The sequence below is a fragment of the Crotalus tigris genome, unplaced genomic scaffold, assembly GCF_016545835.1.
Source record: "Crotalus tigris isolate CLP2741 ecotype Arizona unplaced genomic scaffold, ASM1654583v1 scf7180000017639.5415321, whole genome shotgun sequence".
Lineage (NCBI taxonomy): Eukaryota > Metazoa > Chordata > Lepidosauria > Squamata > Viperidae > Crotalus > Crotalus tigris.
Genome location: NW_024096532.1, coordinates 5,244,474 through 5,270,768, shown reverse-complemented (window position 1 = coordinate 5,270,768; position 26,295 = coordinate 5,244,474). Strand labels below are relative to the sequence as shown.

The 26,295-nt window shown below is 38.1% G+C and overlaps 1 protein-coding gene across 3 annotated transcripts in view; it reads left to right on the top strand.

Annotated features, from left to right (window-relative positions):
• The window catches only part of EVI5L (ecotropic viral integration site 5 like), a 66,128-nt gene that overhangs the window by 8,536 nt on the left and 31,297 nt on the right, over positions 1-26,295 (top strand). For all 3 annotated transcript variants that reach the window (XM_039335352.1, XM_039335351.1, XM_039335353.1), the window contains exons 2-10: positions 6,011-6,237; positions 12,498-12,687; positions 13,274-13,498; positions 18,240-18,314; positions 20,982-21,107; positions 21,356-21,499; positions 22,255-22,344; positions 25,577-25,674; positions 26,004-26,064. In XM_039335352.1, the coding sequence (XP_039191286.1) occupies positions 6,056-6,237; positions 12,498-12,687; positions 13,274-13,498; positions 18,240-18,314; positions 20,982-21,107; positions 21,356-21,499; positions 22,255-22,344; positions 25,577-25,674; positions 26,004-26,064 (1,191 nt within the window). In that variant the 5' untranslated portion in view covers positions 6,011-6,055. The remainder of the gene's footprint in view (positions 1-6,010; positions 6,238-12,497; positions 12,688-13,273; positions 13,499-18,239; positions 18,315-20,981; positions 21,108-21,355; positions 21,500-22,254; positions 22,345-25,576; positions 25,675-26,003; positions 26,065-26,295) is intronic.

Below are 26,295 nucleotides of genomic sequence, written 5' to 3'. Positions count from 1 at the left end.
AGGATGGGATGAAAATTTTAATTGGATTTCTGATTGCATAACAGTAGTTCTGCTAATGTAATTGTTTACCAGTATTCTACGGACTGTATGTTTTATAAAGTCTTTGACTTTTGTATATATAACAGATTGTCATAAGAAATGAAAAAAGGCTGCAACTTTTGATTTTGATTCCAGCAAAACTTTATGCCTGGAGTGATGTTGATCATACAGAGCTAAGAGGGCTAGACCTTATGGACAATATATCAGCTTAAGTCACTTAGACAATCTGCTTTGTAAGATTGTTGCTTCTAGAGAAATAAATACTTTATAATAAACCTTTCATTCACTTATTTTCAGAGATGTTTTGTGTTAAATGTCCTTAAGCATTTCAACCAACCTTAAGAATACTTTTTGTGTAGTTTTCATATCTGAAAATAAAGCCTTTGATTTAAGACTGAAATTTCTAGCTTTTTCCAGTCTGTCATTTGAGATGGGCTCAAAGACAAATTCAAGATCAATAAAGGCAGCATAAAAGGCCTCATGACGGTTGGCACAGTATTTTTCTGAATTCTGTTGAAATTCAGGCAGTGGTCAATTTTAGACTTGCCAGTTCTAACACTAACAGGTTTGTGGATTTTTCTTAGACCACCCCCCCCCCCAGCCAACTGCAAAACAAAAATTTCTTGAATATAGTTTGCTGGTTACATGTAGCAGATTAATGAAATTATAATTGCTAAGGTCTTCACAGAAACCTTTATTATACCTGAGAACTGGTAATAGTAATTGTCAGACTTTTGAAATTACAGCAAGGAATCAGTGGCAGAAAAAAAATGCTACTAAAATTAGTGCCCATCAGTGAATATTAATTTTGAAAAGTTCAGCAGGAATATCATCCCATCTGATAGCTTTGTCTAATTTAACCTGTGCCTCTAATTTCTTAAATTCTATCATTACAATGGAAGCCAGACTGGGAGATTAAGGGTACTAGGTTCTAGGGTGAGACCTACTTTTGAAACTAAAAGGGTTTGAAACAGCAATTGCCAATTCACTGGAGGAAAATGATAGATTTAACCAAGAAGCTTCATTTTTTGTCTTTTTGACTACAGTCTGTCAACAACTGCATTTCTCAGTTGTCACTGTTCTTCATTTGATTTTAATTTACATGATTTGTATCCTATCCCTTTGACCCTAAACGTTCTTTATAATAAAAACAACAAAATTAGACAGGAGGATGGAATTAGGTTGATCTGAAATAACTTATAAAAGTGTAAGTTCTGCAGAAAGGCAGTTTGATGAGGCCCTATAAATTCTATACAGCAGCTTAGCAATAAAACTATTGACTCTTTATATTAAAATTATTTGAATTTTTTCCCTAAGCGTTTGCCCTGTGCCACAGTTAATTGAGTTTTGTAATGCAAAATTTCACTATATATCTCTTTATTGTATATTAACAAAGGAAGAGATCACAAGGAACAGTGTAAACAATAAACATCAAAAATAAATAAAACAATAAACAATTATCTAGTGTCACATATATCTTCTATGTTTTCAGTTTCCTCTAGACCAGGGGTAGGTAACCTTAGCTCTTTTATGACTTGTGGACTTCAACTCCCAGAATTCCTGAGCCAGCCATGCTGGCTCAGGAATTCTGGGAATTGAAGTCCATGAGTCATAAAAGAGCCAAGGTTGCCTACCCCTGCTCTAGACCATAGCAATTTTATTTATATCTATGTACTGCCAAGAATATATCTCAAGTTGTTAATATTCAGAAATCTACTCAAAAGCAATATGAATCACCAGACAACAATTCTCTGTTTGGGATCCACAATGTTTTTTTTTTTTTTCAAAGGAGATTTAATTACTGCCCACCTCAAAACACCTAGCATAATGATATGGGACATTACGTTTTCCTGAACCCCCTTGCCAATCCCTTTTTGCTACAGTACCTATAGTCAGTTAAACAGATTGCATATTGAGATTAGAAATTATGAAATGTATTGATTCAAGCATTTTGTTCTGCTTAGATTGTTCTGCCAAGTGTGATTGAACACACAAGGAATTTGTCTCTGGCTGTGTTCTGATTGGGTGGAGGTATGTTCTGATTGGTTAGGGGCTTGGCTGTGCTCTGATTGGATGGGGGGTTGGCTGTGCTCTGATTGGATGGGGGAGTGTTCTGTTTGAGTGGGGGCTTTGTTGTGCTCAGGTTAGTCTGAGTTGCAGGGGGATTTAAGATGGTGAGCTGCGTTGCTGTTGTTTGGCTTCGCGTTCGTGGTCGTGCCTCATCTTCATGGTGGGTGTCAGAACACAGAACACAGCCAAGCTCCCACCCAATCAGTTCATACCCCCACTGGCAGTTAAAAGGAAGAAACAGCTACGATCACACATTGCTCCTAGAAGCACAAAGCCGAAAACACCAGCCTGAAGATGACGAATGGGACTTCGTCGAAACATCACCAAGACACTTCCAATTTTACGCGGGAGAAAACCCGAATAACCAAAGACCTACATATATATATATTTCAAAATTTTGTGGCTGACAAAGAGTTAAAGGGAGACTAGTATAGCAATTTCAAGCTCTTTAGCTCTCATCAGCTAGTCATACCCCTCTGGGATTCGAACCTGGGCAGTGTGTGTGTGTGTGTGTGTGTGTGTGTGTGTGTGTGTGTGTGTGTGTGTGTTTATATATAATGTGTACATAGTGTACATAATGTAACCTTCAGTTAAAAGTAAATTCTTGTGATTTTCTCTTTGAGGTGCTATACAAATTCATCCCATCTCTAATAAAAAATCACTTTCCTTTCCAGTTCCAATATGCTCAGCCACTTGAAACAGTTCTCCTGGATGACACCCTGAGGGTGCAAGGAGGTGGTAATTGTAGCCTTTTAGTAATTATAAATCCATTTAGGTAGTTGTTAAGTGCTATTGAATCATGCACCACCATTTCATGTTTGTATAGACCAGGGGTAGGCAACCTTGGCTTTTTTATGACTCGTGGACTTTAACTCCCAGAATTCCTGAGCCAGCTTCTGAGAGTTGAAGTCCACAAGTCATAAAAGAGCCAAGGTTGCTTACCCCTGGTATAGACAAAAGTTTATCATCTCAATCTCTCCTTAGCAACAATTGGTAAATCTTCCAAGGATATTATTTCTCTGAATCGTCTCCATCTACATATCTGTAATCTTTTCCTTTCTTCCATCAATCCTGCCAAATGTATTTTTTTTTTCTAGTCCATTATCTTTTTGCATCACATGCCCCATATATGTTGAGTTTCTCCTTGCTGATCATTGCCTCAAGGGGGCAATTTTATTTCCTCTAGGATCTGTTGATTCTTGGAGTCCATGGCATTTTAAATAGCTATTGCCAAATACATAGTTAAGAGATATCTTTTTTATCTTGCTTGTTTCTCAGTATCAGATATTTAAGGCAATACATTACACTGAAAAAAAATGCTTTAAATAGTTCATTTTTTGTTTTCTTTAGAATACCTGGCAGGTCTTATCTAAGTTTATAATTGCTTTTCTTTTAGAGTTTAATCAGTTTTCTGTTTCACCTCAACATTGTTTATCTGTTCTGGTATCCAAAAAAAAAAAATGCAATAACATCAGTTGTATGAGAAAACACTTGGCTACTGTATTTCTTTGACAGCTTTTAGAATAAATGTGTTGTTGCATTGAAATTATAATTTATAAAAATCAAAAGATAATAGAAGGTTCTGGGTTATAAAATTAGAGATTACTGTTCAATTCAAAAAAGTAGAAGATGTTTTAAGTATAAACTAATGTTTATTAAAATAATGCTTCTTTTAACATCATTGAGAGTCAGGGTGGTGTAATGGTTCAGGTATTAAGTTATGAGTGGAAGACCAGTCCCATGTGACTTTCAGGCCATGAAAATTCACTATGCATTTTGGGCAACCTGCTCCACAGAATAGTTATGGAAAATTATTGGAAGTGTGGGAATTATTTATACCAACGTGAAGGAAAAGCAGAATATTAATCAGTGTTTAAAAATACTGCTGTGTGGATTTATTTTTTTCAGACATCCTCACCATCAAATATATGCATCATTTTATCTTTATATAGAAAAATAAAATAATTTTTCATCATATCTTATATCAAAACTATTGATAGCTGTTCCAAACTACTAGATTTATGTTCTTAAGTCTAAGGATTTATGGGAGTTATGAAGTAAATGTTCTCTGTATTTATGTGTTAGGAAGTTGGCCTCTTAATAACAGTTGTGTGACTGAACAGGAATAATACCGAATGCTAAATTTCAATAAATTTATGTCCTACGAATAAGATCAGGGGTCCCCAAACACTGGTGCTGGCCACAGCCCATTGGAATCCAGGCCATGGAAGTGGTGGATGAGCATGCATGAAACTGCATTTGTGAAAGCGGTGTGCACACATGAAACCTCCCCCTCCCCCCCTATGCTGAGCAGGAAAGGTTGGGGATCACTAAGTTAGATAACCTAGTCTGCATTTTTTCTGCATTGCACACCAGTTAGACCTTCAAGTCCCCTTGCTTCTTTCTTTGTGCTTTTTTGGTGGAGCAGTATGCCTGCAAGTACAGGACAGTGGCTGGATGTCAGTGTGGTGATACTGGGCAGCTAAGGAAATGTTTAACAAAGGAACAGATTTCTCTAAAACTAAGAGAGCTAAGCATCTAAAAGGCATTGTAAAATGTAAGGGTACTGTTTTGAGTTACCTAAAGCAGAATCACTGTGCATGACACATAGCGAAAGCCACCAAATGACCAACCAATTCAACAAAACAAATAAGGTAAAACACCAAGTAAAATGAATTATTTACAAGGCTTGAACAAGTCAAAAAGTCTGTGTTCATTTATTTATTTAGCAAATGTATATAGCTGTCTACCCAGAAAAGTCTGGATGATGAACATAAACAGAAGAACAATCAGATGGTAGAAATCTATTAAAAAGTAACTGGGTCAAGGCCACCCAAAAAATCACATATATATCAAATGTAGCCATAACCATGCCAGTACTCCATTAACATCCTGACCATAAGGCTTAGGAAGAAGAAATCAGGTCTTCACAGCCCTCTGGAAGGCCAACAAGGTTGAGATTCCAACAAGGTTATGATTCTCTGTATCTCATTAGGAGGTTGGTCCATGAGGAAAGCACCCTGACAGAGAAGGCATGCTTCCTGGGGTCCACCAGGTGATACTGCTTCACTATCCGGAGCATATCTAGTCTGCCTTATCTGATAGGATGGGCAGAAACAATTTGGGAGCAATGATTTCACAAAGTAGTGCTTGGCAGACTTCTTCAAACAAGCATTCTGCATCAAAACTCCACAACAGAAGAAGCTTTTTTCACTTTGATTAAAGTCAGGAGAATATGAAACAGAGCTTTGTGAAAGACAAATGTAATCTACGTTTATGATGTGGTCCATTTAGCTGTCTTAGTTTCAAGCAGCAGCTGTATCTCCAAATTGCTCCTGTTCTTGTATAATTTTCAATTATAATTTTATTGATCTAGTATTTATATTCTTTTATATTCTATTCTATTCTACTCTATTCTATTAATTATATTAATTATTATATATTAGAAACTAGTTTTTATTTTTGTTAATTTTTTAGTTTAATGCTATAAGAGAAAGTGACTATATGAACTATATTGAAGAAGACTTGTAGAATATTCATAATATTAATTTTGCTGAAAAATACAATGAGCTATCCTGAGTGTTTGGTAAGGATAAAATTTGTGACTTACATTCAAATTATAGAGGCTTGTCTTTGGAAAAGCAGTTCACTTCCTCTGAATTTTACAATTTTTGCAGCCAAATGTTTCTAAGGATTAATGGGAAAATCCAAATGATTATCTGAAAAGAAATGCTTTTTTACAAAATAAATGTAAAAAGAAAGAGAGAACCCTTGGTAATAGCAATTCATCTTGAACTACAAAGATTATGATCCAATCTTGTGAACAGCTTATTTTGGCATCAATTATAAAGTAGAAGGGAGAAAACTACTGCTGTTTTATGTACTCTGTTATCTTTTACAGGTGATTCCTTAACTTTCCTGATCATTGTCTCAGAATACTTTCTAAATGAACATTCCTGTGACTCTCAAATTGCTGGAGATGGCAAGTCCAGCGGTCAGCCCTGACTCTTCTTCCCATGAAGCACTTTCTTCTGTCAACTCCATGCCTGCATGTTCTCCTACTTCCGATTCCGAGAACTTGAGCCCGGATGAGTTGGAGCTCTTAGCCAAGTTGGAAGAACAAAACAGGTAGGACGTTCTGAAGTTCCAGTACTGCTCTGATACTGACTGAAAGCCAGAGGATATAAATAGTTTAATGTTTAAATGTTTGCCAGATGTTCCAGTTTTACTGGATGGCCCCTGTTAACACGTAGGTTAATTAAATACAGTATTTCTTGAAGCGTTAATGTACAAATACTAAATAGATATTACCCAATGGAAGACAATCATAGATAACAAAAGTTCTGATTCTTCCCTCTACTCTATCTGAAAATATTGTTATTGGGCATAAAAAAATATTGGCTTCATTATCAACAATGCTTATTCTACCTGGCCTTACTTTCTTTTGGGCTCTGAAGTAAGTGCTAGGATTTATTTTGGGGGAGGGATTACTTTTTGCTGGTACCAGTAGGCCCTGAGCACGTGGGGTGGGGCGGGGCTTGCGCATGGAGTGGAGAAGCTACGCAGTGGTAAGTGTGGTGGTGGACCAGGTACGGGATCGATGCGGGCGGGGTGCATCCCTTCCTGTGCCAGGCCAGCCCCTGCAGTCTTGGGGCGGCATGCTGGGTAGCAGGGGAAGGGCGCCGAGGTGGGGACAGCCAGACCGACCAAAGTGGCAGGTGGAGCGCTGGAGGCTTGGGAAGGGAGGGTGGTAAAGGGCAGGTGGGGCATGTGCCCAGGCCAGGCCAGCCCCTGCAGCCCCAGGACAGCCATGCTGGATGGCGGTGGGAAAGGTGCCGATGTTGGGGTGACCAGGCTGACCAAACTGGCAGGTGGAGTGCCAGAGGCTCGGGGAGGGAAGATGGTGAAGCAGGCAGGTGTCCTGCCATAAGCACCCATGCCAGCTGCCCCTTCCCTGTGGAGCTGGAGAGCTTGCCACACCACTACCCAGATGCCCTGACTTCCCCCAGTAATTGCATTTCTTTCCTTACCTGACTTCCAGCCCCATACCATTTCGCCTTCACAATACACTGCTGCCACGTGCAAGGAAACAAAAGTTGGGGGGGGGGAGGTCAATTCCAACTTCTAGCAAAAAAAAAAATCTCATGAAGTTGGAATTGATTGATTGACTTCCCCCCCTCCACAAACTTCTTTTGTTTATGTGCACATGGTAGTGGAGGAGGAGAAACAGCACAGGGCTGGAAGTCAGATAAGGAAAGAAATGCAATTCCTGAGGGAAGAAACCAACAGTTCTATTAATGTCCTGGTTGTAAAGCCTAAGGATGCCTTCATAGGCTTCCAAAAAGCCAGTAGAGTTGAGATTGTTGCATCCCAAGGCCAGGAGCCACAACAGAGGAGATAAGTGTCTAACTGCCCTCAGACATTGTCTCAGAGAGTGGACCTGGAGCATCCCCTCCCCCAGCAGATCTGATAGGCAGGGCTGCCACAAGCAGGTATTCAAGTAGTACATATGGCAACAAATTTAAGTTTTAAAAGCCAGTTCACTCTGAACGCCAACCGCACGTGCTTGCTTATGTCAAATGAATATTGTAGAAGCAGTAGAGATTAAAAGAGAGGGGAGACAGATGAATTCAACTTCTACTCCCTGAGTAGAAAGATACTGAAAACTTCAAGGATGTGATGGCATATGTGGGAGAGAATGAGGAACATGAGGGCATATCTCTCTCAAGCAATGAGGTGTGTACCAGCAGGGGTGCTAGAGAATGTGCTTGTTTGCTAGGGAGATGATACGAAGTGGCAAGCTGGGTGTGCTGCTGTTGAATCAGACTTCCTTTCTTTCCTCCTTGCTCTTCATCCCTCTAGTCCAGGGCTTTTCAACCGTGGTACATTGGCACCTGGCAGGTGGTACACGACCATCCTAGAAAAGTAGTAGTGGGGGAGGGGAATGAGCTGAACCGGTGGCAGCACCACACAAGCCTAAGCGAGAGACGGCTGGAGCTGCAAGACTGTCCGGGCTCAACAGAAGCGCCAGGATCAGCTCCAGGCTCAGCTGGAGCTCAGCGTTGATCCTGGCACTTCTGCTGAGCTCAGAAGAAGCGCCGATAGCTGGAATGTTGCAGCCTCTCCAGGGTCTTGTGATTTACATTCAGATGCTTGGCAACTGATTCATATTTATGATGGTCACAGTGTCCCAGGGTCATGTGAAGGGACCAAAACCTGCTGCAACCACCCAGCAAATGGGGGGGAATAAAAACCAAACACCCCCCACCCCACCCTTGCTGCCAATCCTCAACAGAAATGCTCACAACAATGAAAACCTCGGACAGGAGGAAGAGCGCCATCGGGTGGGCAGGCAGGTGTCTTGCTCGGCTGTGCCTTGGGGGGCACTTTTTTCAGTGCCATTGTAACTTTGAACAGTCACTAAGCGAACTGTTGCAAGTTGAGGACTACCTGTACTTTATCACTTTTTTCCTTTTCTTTTTTGGTCATCAAGTTTTTTACACCTTGCTAGGTGACTGGTGGTACTCGGATATTGCCATATCCTAAAAGTGGTACAATGGGTGAAAAGGTTGAAAAGCCCTGCTCTAGTCCCTCAAGACTCCTCCTGTTTTCCCAAATTACTCTTGCCTGGGCCTGGCATGTTGGTTCCCTTCTCTCCTCCTCTCCAGTTTTTGGTATTCTCGGTATTCTCTCTCCTTCAAAGTTGGAGCCACCTATTGCCCTCTGTGGCTATGTCCAGAGTGACTGCTCAGTGTGTCTATTGGTGAAAAAGAGTAGAAAAATGGATTACACCAAAGGATAATATAGACTCCTTTTACCCAGAATTCAGTAGGTGTTCCTGGGAATCCCTCTGTTAAACACTTACAATATTTTGTTGCTGAATGAATAGTATATTCAAAGTAAGGAGATTGCTGCAAGCACTATTTTGCCTTTGGGGGACAGTTAAAACCTTTTTGAACAAAGGTGCTTTACAGTCAGCAGTGGCTCTGCTAGTAAGGTGGGCTGAAACCTTTGGAGACATGGCCAGTAACCTGGCCATGTCTCGTGTAGGGTTGTAAAGGTGATAACCAGTATCTTGAATTGCACCCAGGAGCCAGGGCAACGTATGTAGCAGTGATACTATATTGATGAATATTGATGTGCCTAAAATTGTATGTACCACTGCATAACTTTAAATTGTGCAGCAGCTCTTTCTAGGGAGTGCTACCCCATCCAGAACCAAGATGGAAGTTCTGCAGTCCCAAGGGACCCCAAAACCCACAGTCATTCAGTCTTGCTAAGATTGAGTGCAGCCTGTTCTTTCCAGCCAGTCTTTCGCTGCCTCCAGCACTGGATTAAAAACCTTGATGGCAATACTTCTATAGCGTGGACCAGATATATATAACTGAATATCATCAATTCTGAGGATACCTCACCCCATGACAATGGATAATTTTACTTAGTGGCTTTGTGTAAATGATGAATAGGAACAGAGAGAGTTGAACCCTGTGGCACCCCACATATCAAAGGTCCAGGACTAGACCTCTCCTTTCCCCATCTATACCAACTTGAACTGACTTCCAAAGGAGAACCACTGCAGAACTCTGCCCCATCCTTTTCAGTTTCCTGAGCCAGTGCAGAATAATACCCCAATCAATGGCATTGTCAATATTTAAAGCTTCCAAGAGAATCAGAAAGAATCAGGATGGATTCCCCACTCCATCATTAGCCATCTAGTATGATCAGTGCCATCTGAGTAATATGGCCTGACCTGAAACCCAACTGGATAGATTCAAGTACTCTACTTCCTAAAAAGGGAAGGTTGGAAACTGGACAAAAACTATCCAATATGGTTGGATACAAGGAGGGCTTCTTGAGGAAGACATAGATCACTGCTTCTTTCAGAACAGATGGAACTGTTCCCCCCCCCCAATGTCTCTGTCTGTTCCATAGGACTTCTCCAGCCAGAGTTCACCTCTAAGCAAATTTGAGTAACTTGATCTATCAGATACCTGATCTCACAAGGGATCCCTTGGCCCCTCTTTACCAAGAGGGAACTAGTTATCCAAAAGGGCTGCTGCTCAGCTCTCTGCAGATTCAGTAGGAGCAAAGGAATAAAGCTTTTCCACTTTTAATGGTACAAGGCAAACCATGTTCTCATCTGCTTGGTTGGATTCAATCTTTGCTCAAGGTATGTCTTGTGTCCTTTCATCGCCTGGAGTACTTCTGAAAACCAAGGAGTACTTCAGGGTCCAAAACCACAGGGACTCCACAGATGTCATCCAATTTAAGGCTGTTGTTGCTCCCTCATTCTAGGCTACACCGAAGGTCATGCAACCAAGCTTCAACAAAACCAGGACATTTCCTCTGGAATGCTTGCATATTAATCAGTTGCCTGGAACAAATCAAATCAAACAGGCCCTCCGTTTGTACAGTGGTGCATAGCTGCAGTGAATCCCCAAGGCTAAAGGAGAGTTGTAGCTAGTAAGGAAGATGACCTCGATGAAGGTATGCAGAAATCATGAGCTAGGCAAAAGAGGCTGAAATGTTTAAGGTTCAGAGCAACAAGATAGTATTTGTAAGTGGCTAAGGCAGACATTTTCCTAATTCAGGGTACAGCATATTGAGACTTGGAAGATTCTATTATTATACCGTCTCAATAGAAGTTTTCTTGGTCTGGGCTACTTAGTGAGGCTGACAGGAGTGATTTATCCACGTTCCTGATATCAACATCACATAATATCAGATCAAATTGCCGCTGCTATGGGACAAAAACTGGACTTAGTCTGTATGCTGCCAGAGATTCAATAGCTGCACCTCAACCCCAGCTCTGGTACTATACCTGCAATCCAGAATGGCATATTTTAGAGAGGGAACATCCCCGCCCACCCACTGATGTTCAGCTAAGTTTTGGTAACACATACCAGGTCGGCCCTCCCATTTAAAACTAGCAATTTCATTTAGTGATTAACTTTAATCATATAGAACAATCTCTGTGTAGGGAAAGAACATTCTTATTAATGATTAAAAGTCATTTACAGTCTCCTTGAGCTTTCTATTGTGTTCAACTTCAATTTCTCCAGAATATCAAAAGATAGCCAGAGGTGCAATTTGGGAATATTTCAGAAAGGATTGACTATTTCTCATTCACAAAATCAAATGTTACGTGTTCCAAAGAAGTTAAATGTTTTCCCTTGTATCAATTATTGTAATTCACATGAGATAGATGTTAAAGCATAAATGCCAAATCAGACATGAAAGGAATGGAGATGAATGGATGAATGCCTACCTATTTATTAATACTTTGTTTTACATTTTATATATTAGTGTTGCTCAAGCTCCTTCCAAACTAAGGATAGAATTTGGCTTAGGTAAAACCAGATCCAGTTCCGAGTCAGCTATTAGTGGGAATCCTAGTTTGAGTTCGCCTTCAGTTAATTAGTATGGCTGGATTTGACAGTTGCTTAAAACATGTAAAAGAATATACATTCCTTCGGTTAGCTTATTTCTGTTAATAACTTATTTGATTGCTATATGATCATGTTGCAATGTAACCTCAAATGCCTTATTGTACTGCAAAATCTTATATAATAAAAGTGGTGAGAATCTGAATAATCAAATTCGTATTGCTGTGAATAAGATTACTTACTGAAGTATAGTACTGTACATATTGTTCTTGACTATAAATGTACAAAATTTGGCTAAAAGATGAAAGAATCCTTTCAGACTGGTATATGGTACAACCTTGTACAAAATGGAATTGAAAAATATAACAGTTCTGTTTGTTTTAATTTTATTTATTCAATTTCTTTCAGCCAAGTGACTCTGCATGACAGAATTCTAAAACTATAAAACCATTAAAAATAATAAAATAATAAAAATAACAAAAAACCCCAAAAATAAATACATACAACAGCCAAGATATTAATCAGCTAACAATAAAGCAAAAAAAAAAGGGGGGGGTAATTTTCTTGTATTGTTTCCATTCAGTTTCCCTTCATCTTAAAACCAGAATGCATTCTAAAGATAGAAAGGTTTCTCTATATCCTTGATTTTAAATATATGCTAAAATTCTTTTACAACTAAGAAATATGCCATGTTCTGTCATATTCTCTCTATTCTGGGTCTCAAACAGAATAATTTGCATAAATTACAAATTTATGCATGTATCCTTCCATTCCTCTTCAGAGAGGGCAGAGTTTCTGATGAATATGCAACATTACAGGAGAATGTTCAACATGTTGATTGACAATCTTAATCCCTACAAGTGTCATAATGCCTCTTAGTTGAAATGTTTGAAGAAGCTTGTTTATGTGGAAGTTTCATTATGCTCTAGAGCATTTGTTGCATTCTAACCTAGTTATGTAACTGGTAAGGAGACAACTTTTTTTTTTTTTACATTTTTCAAGGCTTTTGGAAGCTGATTCAAAGTCATTACGCTCTATGAATGGCTCACGAAGGAATAGTGGGTCGTCTTTGGTATCCAGTTCTTCTGCATCATCCAATCTGAGCCATCTTGAAGAGGATACCTGGATCTTATGGGGAAGAATTGTCAATGAATGGGAAGAATGGCGGAAAAGAAAAGAGAAGTTACTCAAGGTGAGGAAAGTAATTGCCTCTCTAGTGGTAGACATGTTTTTATATGATTTAGTAGACATGTAGACATGTCTCCATTTGTTATATTTGGTATACTTGCATCTTATCCAATAATTATTTTTTTGATTGTATATTTCTGCATTATAGTTATGGACTTGGACAAGCAAGGCAGTGAGAAACAAAGTTCTTTTTATGTAAGAATAAAGTGTCTTACTTGAATACTGGCTCTTTACAACAAATGCATGTAAAATGGTGATGCAAGAACTCTTTTAAAGCTTAGGGAAGAAACCAGACAAGAAATAAATTGTCTTCTAAAAGCCAGTTGGTTAAGGTATTGAATGTTTATTTTGTGGATTCAAATATTCCAGAAGAACCTCGGGATAAATATGAAAACCTTAATTTGGAGAATCTTTATTAAGATAATTTCTTAATGTAATTTTGGATGCAATAACAGTATTGTACCCAGTATTCCTCTTAGTTTATGTCAACGGTTTAAAATTGACCATATCCATTTATAGAAATGTATATTTGTGAACCAGCTTTGCATAATATCACAAGAGTATCTTGTCTTTTTTTCTCCATTGCTTAGGAACTCATAAGGAAAGGAATCCCTCACCATTTCCGAGCAATTGTTTGGCAGCTTTTGTGCAGTGCCACAGACATGCCTGTGAAGAATCAATACTCAGAATTGCTGAAAATGTCTTCTCCTTGTGAAAAGTTAATCAGAAGAGACATTGCCAGAACATACCCCGAACATGAGTTCTTCAAGGGGCAAGACAGTCTGGGCCAGGAGGTTCTCTTCAATGTTATGAAGGCAAGTTTAAGACAATACTTTTTCCCCCCCAAAATTACATACAGTGTATATCCCTTTATATGTAATAGAGATCTATTTCATGAAATTAACTTCAGCATCTCAACTTAAAATCAAATGAGTTTTTGTTATCTAGAATGTCAGCTTTCTTCATTTAACATCTCAATTGATGTTTATAATATTTCTTGGTCGATAATTATCCTTGCAGATCATACTAAAACTGCTTTGCAGATTAATTGTATTGGAATTTAATTGGAAAAAATAGTTTATGCTAATAAATTATTTTTCCTTGTAAGACTGTATATACAGGGAAGATCAAATTGTTGTATAACAACTACAAATGAGCAGATTTGTCTCTTTGATATTTCTTTTGCAGCCTCTGACATACTATAAAATTAGTTTTTTCAAAAGAAGAGCCCTCCAAGAGTGCTGGAACTTAAATTCCCAGAATCCCCTCCCAGTGTGTCCTTTGGCTTTTTTTTTTAACTAATAAGCCTGATGAAAATTTTTAAAGGCCTATCACTCTCCCATTTCATTTTGATTTTATATATTCACGGTTAGATAATTAATGAGTTGAGTGGTTTCTATAGATGAAATAGCTCACTTACTCCTCTCTGATTTTTCATAAGAACTCTGAGTTATTCTGGCTAAGAGAGGGCAGGTGGCCCAGAGTCACCCAATGGCCTTCTGTGGTGTTGGGGACACACACACACACACACACACACAGAATCCTATTTGTTTTAGTGAAACTCTTTCAATGGTCTCTGTCACATTTCCTTTTTACTAGTTGCTCTTCCCCATGTGATTCTTGAATTTTCATGGCAATATTTCATTTACACCTCAATGTATAACTAATTCCATGAGCTTTAACAACATTCACACTGTATAACTGGTGCTGGTTACCATTGAAAATTAAGTCACCTCCCCTTTGATTACAGTTATTTAGAATATCCAGAACTTTTCTTTCTTTGTTGTGACTAATGTATGCATATATTCAATCTATCTGTGAATATTTACAGTCTCCTCTATTACCATAATTATTTTTTCTTGTTCCTCTCTTTATCATTGTCTCTTATGAGTAATAGTAGTATTGTAGGTTTCTCATACTAAATCAGTATAAGTAGTCTAGGACAGGGCTTTTCAACCGGTGGTACGCATACCACAAATGGTACTTTGGCACGTGGCAGGTCGTACGCGCTCCCCTAGACAAGTATAGCGGGGGAGGGGAATGAGCTGAAGTGACCCAAGCCTGAGGGAGAGACAGCTGGACCTGCAGGACTGTCTGGGCTCGGCAGAAGCCCCAAGAGCGCTGCAGGGTTCCAGCTGATTGGCGCTTCCGTAGCTGGAGGTGAACTGAAGAGAAAAGGAGGTGGGGAGGAAAGAATATAAAAGGAGGTGGTTTTGGTGGGAAAGGGGACGGAGAAGGAACTGTGGAAGGAGAACTCAGTAAGCAGGGAAAGAAGAAAAGGTCCCCTGGTTAGTTTTCTCCAGCCAGGAGAATGCAATCAGCGCTGATGAAATGAAAAGCCGGGAGATGAGCATGTTGGAAATGAGGTTGTTTATTTAGTTATGGGTCAGCTGGTAGCTTGATTGGGTTACCATAAGGATTTTTGTGCAGTTTTTACAGCATTTTGTAATTCAGAGGCTCGGTTTGTGTGCTTTGGTTATTGGAATATTTTAATCTGTTTCACAAAGGCTAGCAATGAGTTCAAAGTGTTGGCTTCCATAGGTTTAATCCCTTTAAACAAATGTAATTAGTTTACCCCTTTATCTTCAACCGGTCTATGGCTTTTAACAAGTTTTCTTTGTAGGTAAACAGGCTTAATTTAAGGTTATCGTTTTTTTGCAATTGCCAGAGCCTTTCAGGCTTGGGTTGCAACATTGTGACACACCTGAGGCAGCTTAAAGAAAAAAAACCCCGGAGTTTAGTGTTTCTTTATTTTGGGAGGCTTTGGGGAGCCTTTCTTGGTTTGCGCTTGATTCCTATGTCTTTAAGGGTACAGTGAAGGGATTTTGTGTGTATGTGTGTGTGTGTGCATTCTTACCACACTGTGGAAGGAGAGGAGAGGGAAAGAGGAAGAGGGGCTGACCAGCCAGCTGGTAGTGGTGCATATTAATAAATATGGATAAATTCATCATACATTTGTCAGTGCAAAGAGAAAGTGGTTCAGCAAAGGAACTGCCACCAAAGAAATTAAAACTGGTACTTTTTTCCTTTTTTCTACTGTTTCTAACATTTTATTAGATTATAGAATAAAATACAAAAATACAAAAGCAAATAGTAGGACCCAGTGGGGAGGAGAAAGGGGAAAAAGTGAGGGGGAGAAGGGAAAAAGCAAAGAAAAGGCATTGACTTCCAACTTCCTCTGTTGCAGTAGAAGGAAGCATTAACATTGAACCTCAACTTTTTACTTTTTCATAATATTATAAACTAGCCATTTCTGCAAAACAAATGAATCTAATCAGTAAAACCCAAAATCCCCTCCCCCTTTTTTTAGTCATCAAGTTTTTGACACCTTGCTAAGTACTGGTGGTACTCAAATATTGTCATGTTCTAAAAGTGGTACAATCTGTGAAAAGGTTGAAAAGCCCTGGTCTAGGAAATACAAGTAGTCTTCAATTTACAACAGTGACCACAATGTTGCAACCCGAGCCTGAAAGGCTCTGGCAATTGCAAAAAGCGATAACCTTAACCTAAGCGTGTTTACCTACAAAGAAAACTTGCTAAAAGCCATAGACAGACTGAAGATAAGAGGGTAAACTAATTACATTTGTTTAAAGGGATTAAACCTATGGAAGCCAACACTTTGGACTCATTGCTAGCCTTTGTGAAACAGACTAAAATATTCTAATAACCAAAGCACACAAACCGAGCCCCTGAATTACAAAACGCTGTAAAAACTGCACAAAAATCCTTATGATAACCCAATCAAGCTGCCAGCTGACCCAGAACTAAATAAACCAACCTCCTTTTCGACATGCTCATCTCCCGGCTTTTCATTTCATCAGCGCTGATTACATTCTCTTGGTTGGAGAAAACTAACCAGGGGACCTTTTCTTCTTTCCCTGCCTACTGAGTTCTCCTTCCACAGTTCCTTCTCCATCCCCTTTCCCACCAAAACCACCTCCTTTTATATCCTTTCCTCCCCCCCTCCTTTTCTCTTCAGTTCACCTCCAGCTACGGAAGCGCCAATCAGCTGGAGCCCTGCAGTGCTCTTGGGGCTTCTACCGAGCCCAGACAGTCCTGCAGGTCCAGCTGCCTCTCCCTCAGGCTTGGGTCACTTCAGCTCATTCCCCTCCCCCGCTACATTTGTCTAGGGCGGGTCCATACCATCACATGCCACATGCCAAAATACCACTTGTGGTATGCATACCACCGGTTGAAAAGCCCTGCTGTAAAGCACTGTGGGGTGGTAGATCAGTCTAAGTGTTATTGCTATTATAGAAATGCGTCTGTAATTAGAGCAGAGGAATATGTACAAGAAAATTAAGATATTACATTTATGTATGTATCATCTTAGTTTATAGTTGGTACCATTAAAGTGGCTTTTTGAATTACAGTGGAAGCCTGGCACTCAGACAAATTGGCCATCAATGGGAGCATAGACATAAACAACATCTACATACCATTCAAAAGAGACAATCGAAAAGCCAAAAAGCCAAATAAAAAGACCTCTTTACCAGCAATTAACACCCCGATGAGCAGCGATTAATACTAAGATTAAGATTAGACCAACAATCAAGAAACAAACTGTACTCCAATCAAGGAACTGCGAAACAAGCAAACAGTAAATAGCCCAATTAAAGAACGACCAAGACTTCTCCCATCAACACTGACAGGGCAAGCCACTAGTATATAAAATGAGAGCAAACTCCACTCCCTACTAGCACTGACGATATTACCTAGTTTGAAAATGAAATGTCTGCAAGAAAACAATCTGAGCTATATATATTTTCTTCTTATGGATATAGCTCAGATTTCAGGAATGAAATAGGAAAAATTCTGAGTTTCTGAAACAAAAGGCATAATACAAGTATAAGAAAAAATAAATTCAAATTTATTTAATTGCTGTTAAACCCTATAAAATGAAAGCTTTTAAACTTTTACATCTTTTATTACAATTTTGACAATGTAGCCTTGTTACTTACATATCCTGTTTGTGTGGTCACCAGAAGTCAAAACTGGAATGCACCAGATATCTTGTATTACATAATTCCTCAGAGTGTCTCACATTCAAAGAATATGCAAATTCTTAAATTCCCAAGAGTTGCCTGAAATGCATCACTCGTTTAATGTATGTGGCATCTTTCTTCAGTTAAACCTTCTGATACTTAATTCCACAATATTTTGCATTTATTATTATCTTTGTTTTTTTTAAAATATTGATCTTAATTCTTCCCTGCCATGTCTCCATCTCACCTATCTTCGTATTATGAAGATATTATTTTTTTTAATTTCCAAGATAATTAAGTTCCAGATTCGTTACTTTCCCATAGTTAATATCTGAAATGCTTTCATGGTAAGAAAAATTCTATGACTAAGTTTAATGTTTATAAATCTTATAAAAGGAACTGTGATTCATGAAGCCTTGTTCAATAATACGTTCACTAAACTTCAAGATATCACAAAAATCTTTGCGTGTTTTAAAATACAGCTGTGCATCTTGTTTTAGCTCTTTCAGGAAATTTAACGGCTAAATTGTGGGCTGTAAATTTTTTCTTGTTTAAAATTCCTATCTTTCAGGCTTATTCTCTAGTAGACCGTGAGGTTGGGTACTGCCAAGGTAGTGCGTTCATCGTGGGACTGCTACTCATGCAGGTTTGTGCTGCTTAACATTAGAAATCTTAAGGAGCATGTGGCAGTCATGGTGAGGAGGCTCTTTGTGTAACTGCAAATTGTGCACCGGTTACGCCAATTCCTGGACCAACATTTCTTCCTCACAGTCACCCATGCCATGGTCATCTCCACTTTGGGCTACTGTAATGTGCTCTACATGGAGCTGCCCTTGAAGAGTATACGGAAACTTCAGTTGGTTCAAAATGGAGTGGCCTGCACAAGTCAAGATTTATAATTTGTCACATCTTTCATGGGAGCTGCATTGGTGCTTATTTTCTTCTGAGTGCAATTCATGGGTGCTGGTTGTCGCCTTTAACTATGGCCAAGTTATTGGAAGGACTGCCTCTTCGGCTACATCTACCCAGCCCACCAGAGCAGGAAGGCAAGTATATTGGGGGTCCCAACTATTAGGAAAATTCATCTAGGTGAGACCAGGGGAGGTGAGGCCCTTACCTTAATTTTCTAGAAGGCCTTGAAGACATAGTTCTGTTTGTTGGTCTGCCCCCCCCCCCCCCAGATTAATACAGACCCAGTCAAGTGGCTGTGTGATTGTGTGATTACTGTTGCTGGGGGTGGGGAGGGATTTATGGGTTGTAAAATTTTAATGTTGTAAGCCATCCACAGTCACCTTAAATGAGTTGGGGAGGGAGGCAGGCAACAGGCAGGCATTAGGAATGTTTAGATCAGATCATTATCTTACAAAATATTACATTACAGACCTGTAGTCTGTAATTTATTTTATGCATTTATTAATCCCACATTTCTTTCAGAAACTCAGAGCAAAACATCTAATCACATGCTCTTCCAATTTTCCCCCAAAACAACTACTTTGCAAAGGCTGGGGAGTAACTGATTCAATGTCATTGCTTGGTTTCCATGGCTAAAAGTGGATGACTTTAGTTCTCATCTAGTTTCTCAAACTATAATATTAGCATGAATTTATTATTTAAAAATAGGAACCAAGTTTAATTCTTGTTTTGTATAGAAAGATGTTTTTGTCAGTATAAACTTACTTAAAAGCTTTTAATTATTCAAAAAGTTTGCTTAGAAGCAGGAACCTAAGTACTTTGTTTTCTAGGAATTTGAATATTCATTCTCTATAGATTATAGTCAGTTCACATTGCACATTTAATATATGCTATTTTAATGAACTGTCGAGGCCCAGCTGGTTCAATTTTATAAATGTTTCACATTTTTACTGGCTTGAAATGAAATAGAGCAGTAGCTTATTCTTACCTTTAGAAGAGGTTGATTGGTTTGTTCTGCAGCATTGTTTTGAAAGGAAGGCTTTAGTTTAGACCTTCCCTCGCAATGAAATGCCATTTTGAAGATTATAGATCTTTGATAGTCAGTTTGTAATAGGTGATACCTATTTTTTTCAGTCTATACTAGAAAAAGTATAATCTAGAATTAACTATAATATAATTGCTTGCATTTATTTGGGAATTAGTGGGTTTGTGTCTGGTTTAGGTGCTGGAGTTTCACGGCATCTTATCAATAAATTGGGAACTACAGTGAGGAAAAAAATTATTTGATCCCCTGCTGATTTTGTATGTTTGCCTACTGACAAAGAAATGATCAGTCTATAATTGTAATGGTAGGTTTATTTTAACAGTGAGAGACAGAATAACAACAGAAATCCAGAAAAACGCATTTCAAAAAAGTTATAAATTGATTTGCATTTTAATGAGTGAAATAAGAATTTGATCCCCTATCAATCAGCAAGATTTCTGGCTCCCAGGTGTCTTTTATACAGGTAACGAGCTGGACAAACGTACAAAATCAGCAGGGGAATCAAATAGTTTTTTTCCCTCATTGTACAAAAATTTCCCTGACAAAGGCAGTGGGAATCCATTTTACTATGTTGGCAAGAAACTGTGTGGTTATGTATTCATGTAGTCATCAAGGAAGGGAGGGTAAGTGCTTAAAACTGAGGGTAAAAAGCCAACTGCTCTTGTAGAAAATTATTCAGGTCTGCTGTGTTTTGGATGTGTATCTTTTTCAAGGACAGCATGAAAAGAAAACCATAAAAACATAAAAGCATGGTGTAAACATTGCAGTGTTGTTTATGCAGTAAATAGGTGAAATCAGTCACTTGATTTTAATTACAATGGCTTAAAAGCATTGTATTGATTGCAATGAGTTATTATTACATTATTATATAATGTAGCAGTTAGCAAAAGCATTACAAAAACAGTCACATTTATTACTTCCTTAATCTCCATCCTATTTAAGACATGTGGCTGTGTTGAATAAGTTCCAAAGTATATTTATGCTTATTATTTTCAAAGCCATTCACATTAAATAATCATAGTTGCTTTAAAAAGTTTTCTTGGGTTATTATTACATTGGAGCTGAACAATGGAAGCAACAGATTTGTTAGCACAGACTTGGTCAAAGCACCTTTATATGAAAAACATCCGTTTTATTATAAATTAACTTTTGATAATAATTTTTATTTTTTTCCTCACAAGTTTCCTCCTTGTGTTTTATTTTGTCTTTTTTATTTACTTCTTTTTTAAAAATGGAATCCATAATTAGTAAAACGAGTCTTCCCATTTAGGCTTTGAGTGCTGCATATTGAATAAAAAGTTTCTGTTGTTCATTAAGTTTGAAAGAGACTCACGGATGCACATTGTCTGCTTCTAGATGCCGGAAGAGGAGGCTTTCTGTGTATTTGTACGGCTGATGCAAGAGTATAGATTACGGGAATTGTTCAAACCCACTATGGCTGAGTTAGGACTTTGCATCTATCAGTTTGAATACATGCTGCAGGTAAAGAAATTTCCAAATCTCGGATTTAAAAAATTAAATGCTTCTTTTTTAGATTAATTCCTAAAACCCATCAGAAATCTGAAGTACTAGAGCTTACTAGCTTAGCAAATAATTAGGAATGTTTGTTGCTGTATCTATTACTTTAACTTTGAAAATCCTGGTGGGAAATCTCTTTTAATGTCTGTGTAGTAACTAACATTGACTGGAGTTTCTCATAATTTAAGATTTATGTTTTATGTTTCTCTCAGGAACAGCTACCTGAGTTGAATATCCACTTCCGCTCCCAAAGCTTTCTCACCTCTATGTATGCATCATCTTGGTTTCTTACACTCTTCCTCACTACTTTTCCTCTGTCTGTGGCCACGCGAGTATTTGACATCTTCATGTATGAGGTAAAACATGTAATTAAAAATACAGAAGGGGAAGAAACTGAATGGTCTGCATAACTGATTTGATAATTAAAATTTGCACAGGAAAAAATAGGATATGAGAGCAACAGCATTCTTATCTTGCTACACCTTGGCAGTAGAACTCTATTTCTGCTTCTGGTCAAGAGAAGGGGCAGATAATCATAGTTAGTAGTCACTGCTATTCTTATTGTCCATGGATTTGTCTAATCTATTTCCAAAAATTGTATCTGAATAAATAGTTCAGATTGATTTGTCACAGAATGTTCTAGCAATATTATGAGTTCTAGTCTTGCCTTACACATAAAAGCCAGCTAAGCGACTTTGGGTTGGTCACTCTTTCCTAGCCCAACAAATCTCACAGGGTTGTTTTTGTGGGCAAAATAGGAGGACGGAGTATTGTGTATGTTTGCCACCTGGAGTTATTTATAAAATAATAAAGATGGGATATAAATAAATATTTGCCTCAGTAAATACACAAGTTGCTGCATAAATGTCTGCTCAGTTATGTTTAATTTAGAATATATAACTTGTTAAAGCAGTAACAAGAACATTTTAAATGGTATATGCAAGTGGATCGTTCACTCTGGGAGGGGGGAAACTAAAGCATCAGATTCCCATCACGTGTTTGTAATTTAAATTGCATTTCTTCACATAGGAAGGACTGTTTGACCTTTAATATAAACCATAGGAAATTCAATTACAGGTGGAGTCTATTTAAACTCTGTAACGTCTTTTAGGGATTGGAAATAATCTTCCGTGTAGGAATGGCTCTTCTGCAATTCAACCAAACTGAACTGATGCAATTGGACATGGAAGGGATGTCACAGGTCAGTTCTATCATGGTTTGGGGGACTAGAGGAAAGATAATTCAGTGTTAATACAACAAACTTTCATTTGTCCGCAATTCCATATTTAGGCTTGTATGAATGGAGAGACTTGCAGGACTGAAGATAGTTTGAGAAAAAGAACTGATTCCAGTTATATGCTAAATGTAACCCTTTTAGAACCACTGTTCCATAGTGTAAAAACTCAAGTCAGTTTTCAGAGAAGAAAAACTTAAAGACCCAAGCCCTGGCTGTGTTCTGAACTGATGTTGTGTCATTGCATGTGATAAGGCAGAATCAGCTATTTTAATCTCTGGCTATGAAGGCCTAGAAAGGAGTTTCAGAACTATAGCCTGAGTCATTCAGAATGACCAGGGCAAGAGAGATGGAGAAGCAATGACTCATCTACCTCCTGCCTGTTTCTTTTATTCTTCTTTCTATTTAGAAAAAGTCTCTTATGTCTTTTCCATCTTTTTGTGGCAGTATATCAATATGTCAAATATTGAGAACATCCATTAACTGCCTACAGGTAATCCTTGACTTAGGAGTACAGTTAGGACCAGACTTTCTGTTGTAAGTTGGAATGATCATAAAATGAGTCACCATGTGCCCAGGCTTGATTTTACTTACCATTTTACCATAGTTGTTTAATGAAGCTAGCTTTCCCAATTGATGTTTTTTGTCAGAGACCAGCTAGGAATGTGGTAAATCACAATAATTTGATAGTAGGGTGATGTAATTGGTCATAAATGTGAACCAGAGTCAAGTGCCCAAATTCCGATCACATGACCATGGAGGTCATGTGCTTATTGTAAGTTGAGGACAGGTTGTAAATCATTTTTTTCTGAAGCCATTGTAACTTTGAACAGTCATTAAATGAATTGTTGTAAGTCAAGGATTACCTATATTAGATACCGGGCAGAGATTCCTGAGAATCATATGGGTTTAGGTCCACTGAGTAGCAGATAGGGAGAGAGCTGTGAGTTCTTTTCTCCTGATGGTTTCAACATTAGTTATCAAATGCAGTGTTTCTTCATTGTGTTTTGTAGGCTGACATGAAAGCTTAACTCATGCACTGCACCAAGCCATAATTCAATTTATGTGGCTTTAACATAGCCTTTTTTAAAAAAAAAAAACTCAGTCACTGAAGGATCTTTCACTGATCAGTTAAAACAAATCATGGCTTAGAATGAAATGTGTCTGTAGTCTCCCTGTAACAATACTCTTGCTACAACAACAAAAAACTATTTTGGCTGCATTAGGAATCCATGGAAGAGGTATATTGTCAAGATATTTTTCAAAAATCTATACACTGCCATCTGCCAAGAGCATCTTCACAGCAATCCTGGTTCCTGACTACTTTTTGCTGCCCAGCATTGATATATTGGTCAGTGAAGAGCATGAGCCTCTAATCTAATGCTTAATGATCTGAGGTGGAACTGGGTGGTAATGCTAACGCTGAAACTGCAGATATAGATGAAACTTTGCTTGCTTTAGCAGTTCAGTCTGGTTCCTAACAGACCACAGACCGATAACAATCTATGCCCCGGGAATTGGGGATCCCTGACCTACATGACTGGCAACTTAGAAAGTTGAACAAGTACATTTCAAGGCTCCAGACCCATAGATTTAATAACTGCAAAACATTTCCATTTGTGATATTGCCACAAGGGTTTATTTGTGCTTAACAGGTGAATACTTTGAGCTAAATCTAACCTGTATATATCAGATTTAATCTCTATGGGAAAGCTTTTCTTCAAAAATATAGAATTACTTCAAACAACCATAATACCTCTGAGATACCTTCCTACAATATTGTATATTTTTTCATTATACAACTCAATAAACTGGCTGCGAAAAAATGTTTTACTCATTGCAACGTAGAATTAGGGAATGAAGAAAGAACTGAGATCTAATTAAGCTATTTTTTCCTAATTTATGAAATTGGAGTATTGAACATTTCCACATTGTATGAAGAATGATTTAGGCAGAGAAAAGATTTATGATTTTTATTGCATTAATAGCTGAGATTTAGAGATCTAAATAATTTCTAATTTTTATGATTAAAAACACTGCATTCTATTAGGCTCTGGCTTCGTAAGCTAATGCATCCTGTATATTAGCAAAGACGTGCTCTATCCAGGTATTAGCAATATGCTAGAAATTTTTCTTGAAGCTGGAAATTATCCTATAGGCATGATTTAAGATTGTAACTAGTAAAAAGCTCTGTTCTGAAATGTCTTACTCTTAGTGCATTTGTGCTCATGTGAGCATCTGGACTTAGAATATTTTAATGAGGTACAATAAAAGTGGTCAGTAACACCTCTGTACCTATTCTATTCTAGAAGCTGCCCTATCATAGTGTTAGACTTGAATTTTAATTCATAATCATTAAACATTTGAATTCAATGCATTCAGTTTTAGTTTAATGCAAATGGGCCATATTTGGAAGAATCTTTTCACAAGAAGCGTTCCAGAGATTAACCATCCCTCTATTGTCCAATGTAATCAGCTGAAATAGAGTAATACAGGTAATCCTGGATTTACAACCACAACTGAGCCCAAAATTTATCTCACCAAGGGAGGCAGTTGTGCAATAGTGGCAAATATCTGTAGGTCGGATGTAGGATGAGAGTGAAGGTTCATCCTCTGAGCTTGTGGGTTGGTTTCCGAACGTTTTGTTACCAGGCTAAGTAACATCTTCAGCGGAGTTTAGGGGATGTCAGAGTTCCTTTGTTTATAAAGCCTTCGTGTGGTCAGTAGGTCTTGTGATGGTGAGGTCATGTCAGGTGAGGGTCCCAACAGGTCAGGGTCTTGTGATGGGCAGTTGTTATGTGAGTTTTGCCCCATTTTATGACCTTTCTTGCCACAATTATTAAGCAAAACATTGTTAAGTGAATTATGCAACCATTAAGTGAATCTGGCTTTCCTTACTGACTTTGCTTGTAGGAAGTTGACTGGGAAGATTACAAATGATGATCACAATGACCCCACAACAGTGCAAATGTCATAAATACATGTCAGTTGCTAAGAGTCTAAATTTTGTTCACCGACTATGAGGATGCTGCAGTGGTTATAAGTGTGAAAATAGGTCATAAGAAATGTCACTTCAGACAGTCACTAAATGAATGCTTGTAAGTTGAGGATTACCTATCCAATAAAAATGTCAGAAATTACATTGATGATAAGACCATATGACTTTGATGCATTTTCACTTGGGAATTGTCTACTGCAGTATTTTCAGAAGGTGATTCCTCATCAGTTTGACAGCTGTCCTGATAAGCTGATTTTAAAGGCCTATCAAGTCAAATACAACCCTAAGAAAATGAAACGGTATGTTTTCAATTTTTATTCCTCATATATAGCTTAACTACTAAAGAATACAGGATTTAGGCAAAACTCAGTGTGGACCAGTTCATAATTTTGTGTTCCAGGACAATACTGTATATAAAAGAGAACACAGTTCTCCTTTCTATCTTGACACACTTCTATGTGTTAGCAAAATATGCTCAATCTGCAGTTTTTGTGATGACTTTCTAATTAAAAGTGATAATCTTAAAATGGAGGTTATTGGAAAATGGGCATTTTCCATCCATTTACCATCATTTTTCTGCCACCATATTGTGTATGATGCAGAATGAACTCTATTCTCTATTTTCTAGACTGGAGAAAGAGTATATTGCAATCAAAAACCGGGAAATGGAAGAACAGATTGAAATCAAGGTAAGTCCGCTCTTGTCTATGTCTTGCAATACTGTAATCAAAATGAAAGGTTGGTGTAATGTGTAATGCTCAGTGTTATCTGAAAAATAATCTTTCTTAAATCATACTCAGGTTACATTGTTTCCTGTTCATACCATCCTGGGCATCTTGATTAGTAGCTTTGTTATCTGTAGTGAGCCTGTATTTTAAGCATTCGACTTACGATACTTCTATTGGGGTATATGTGTGGAC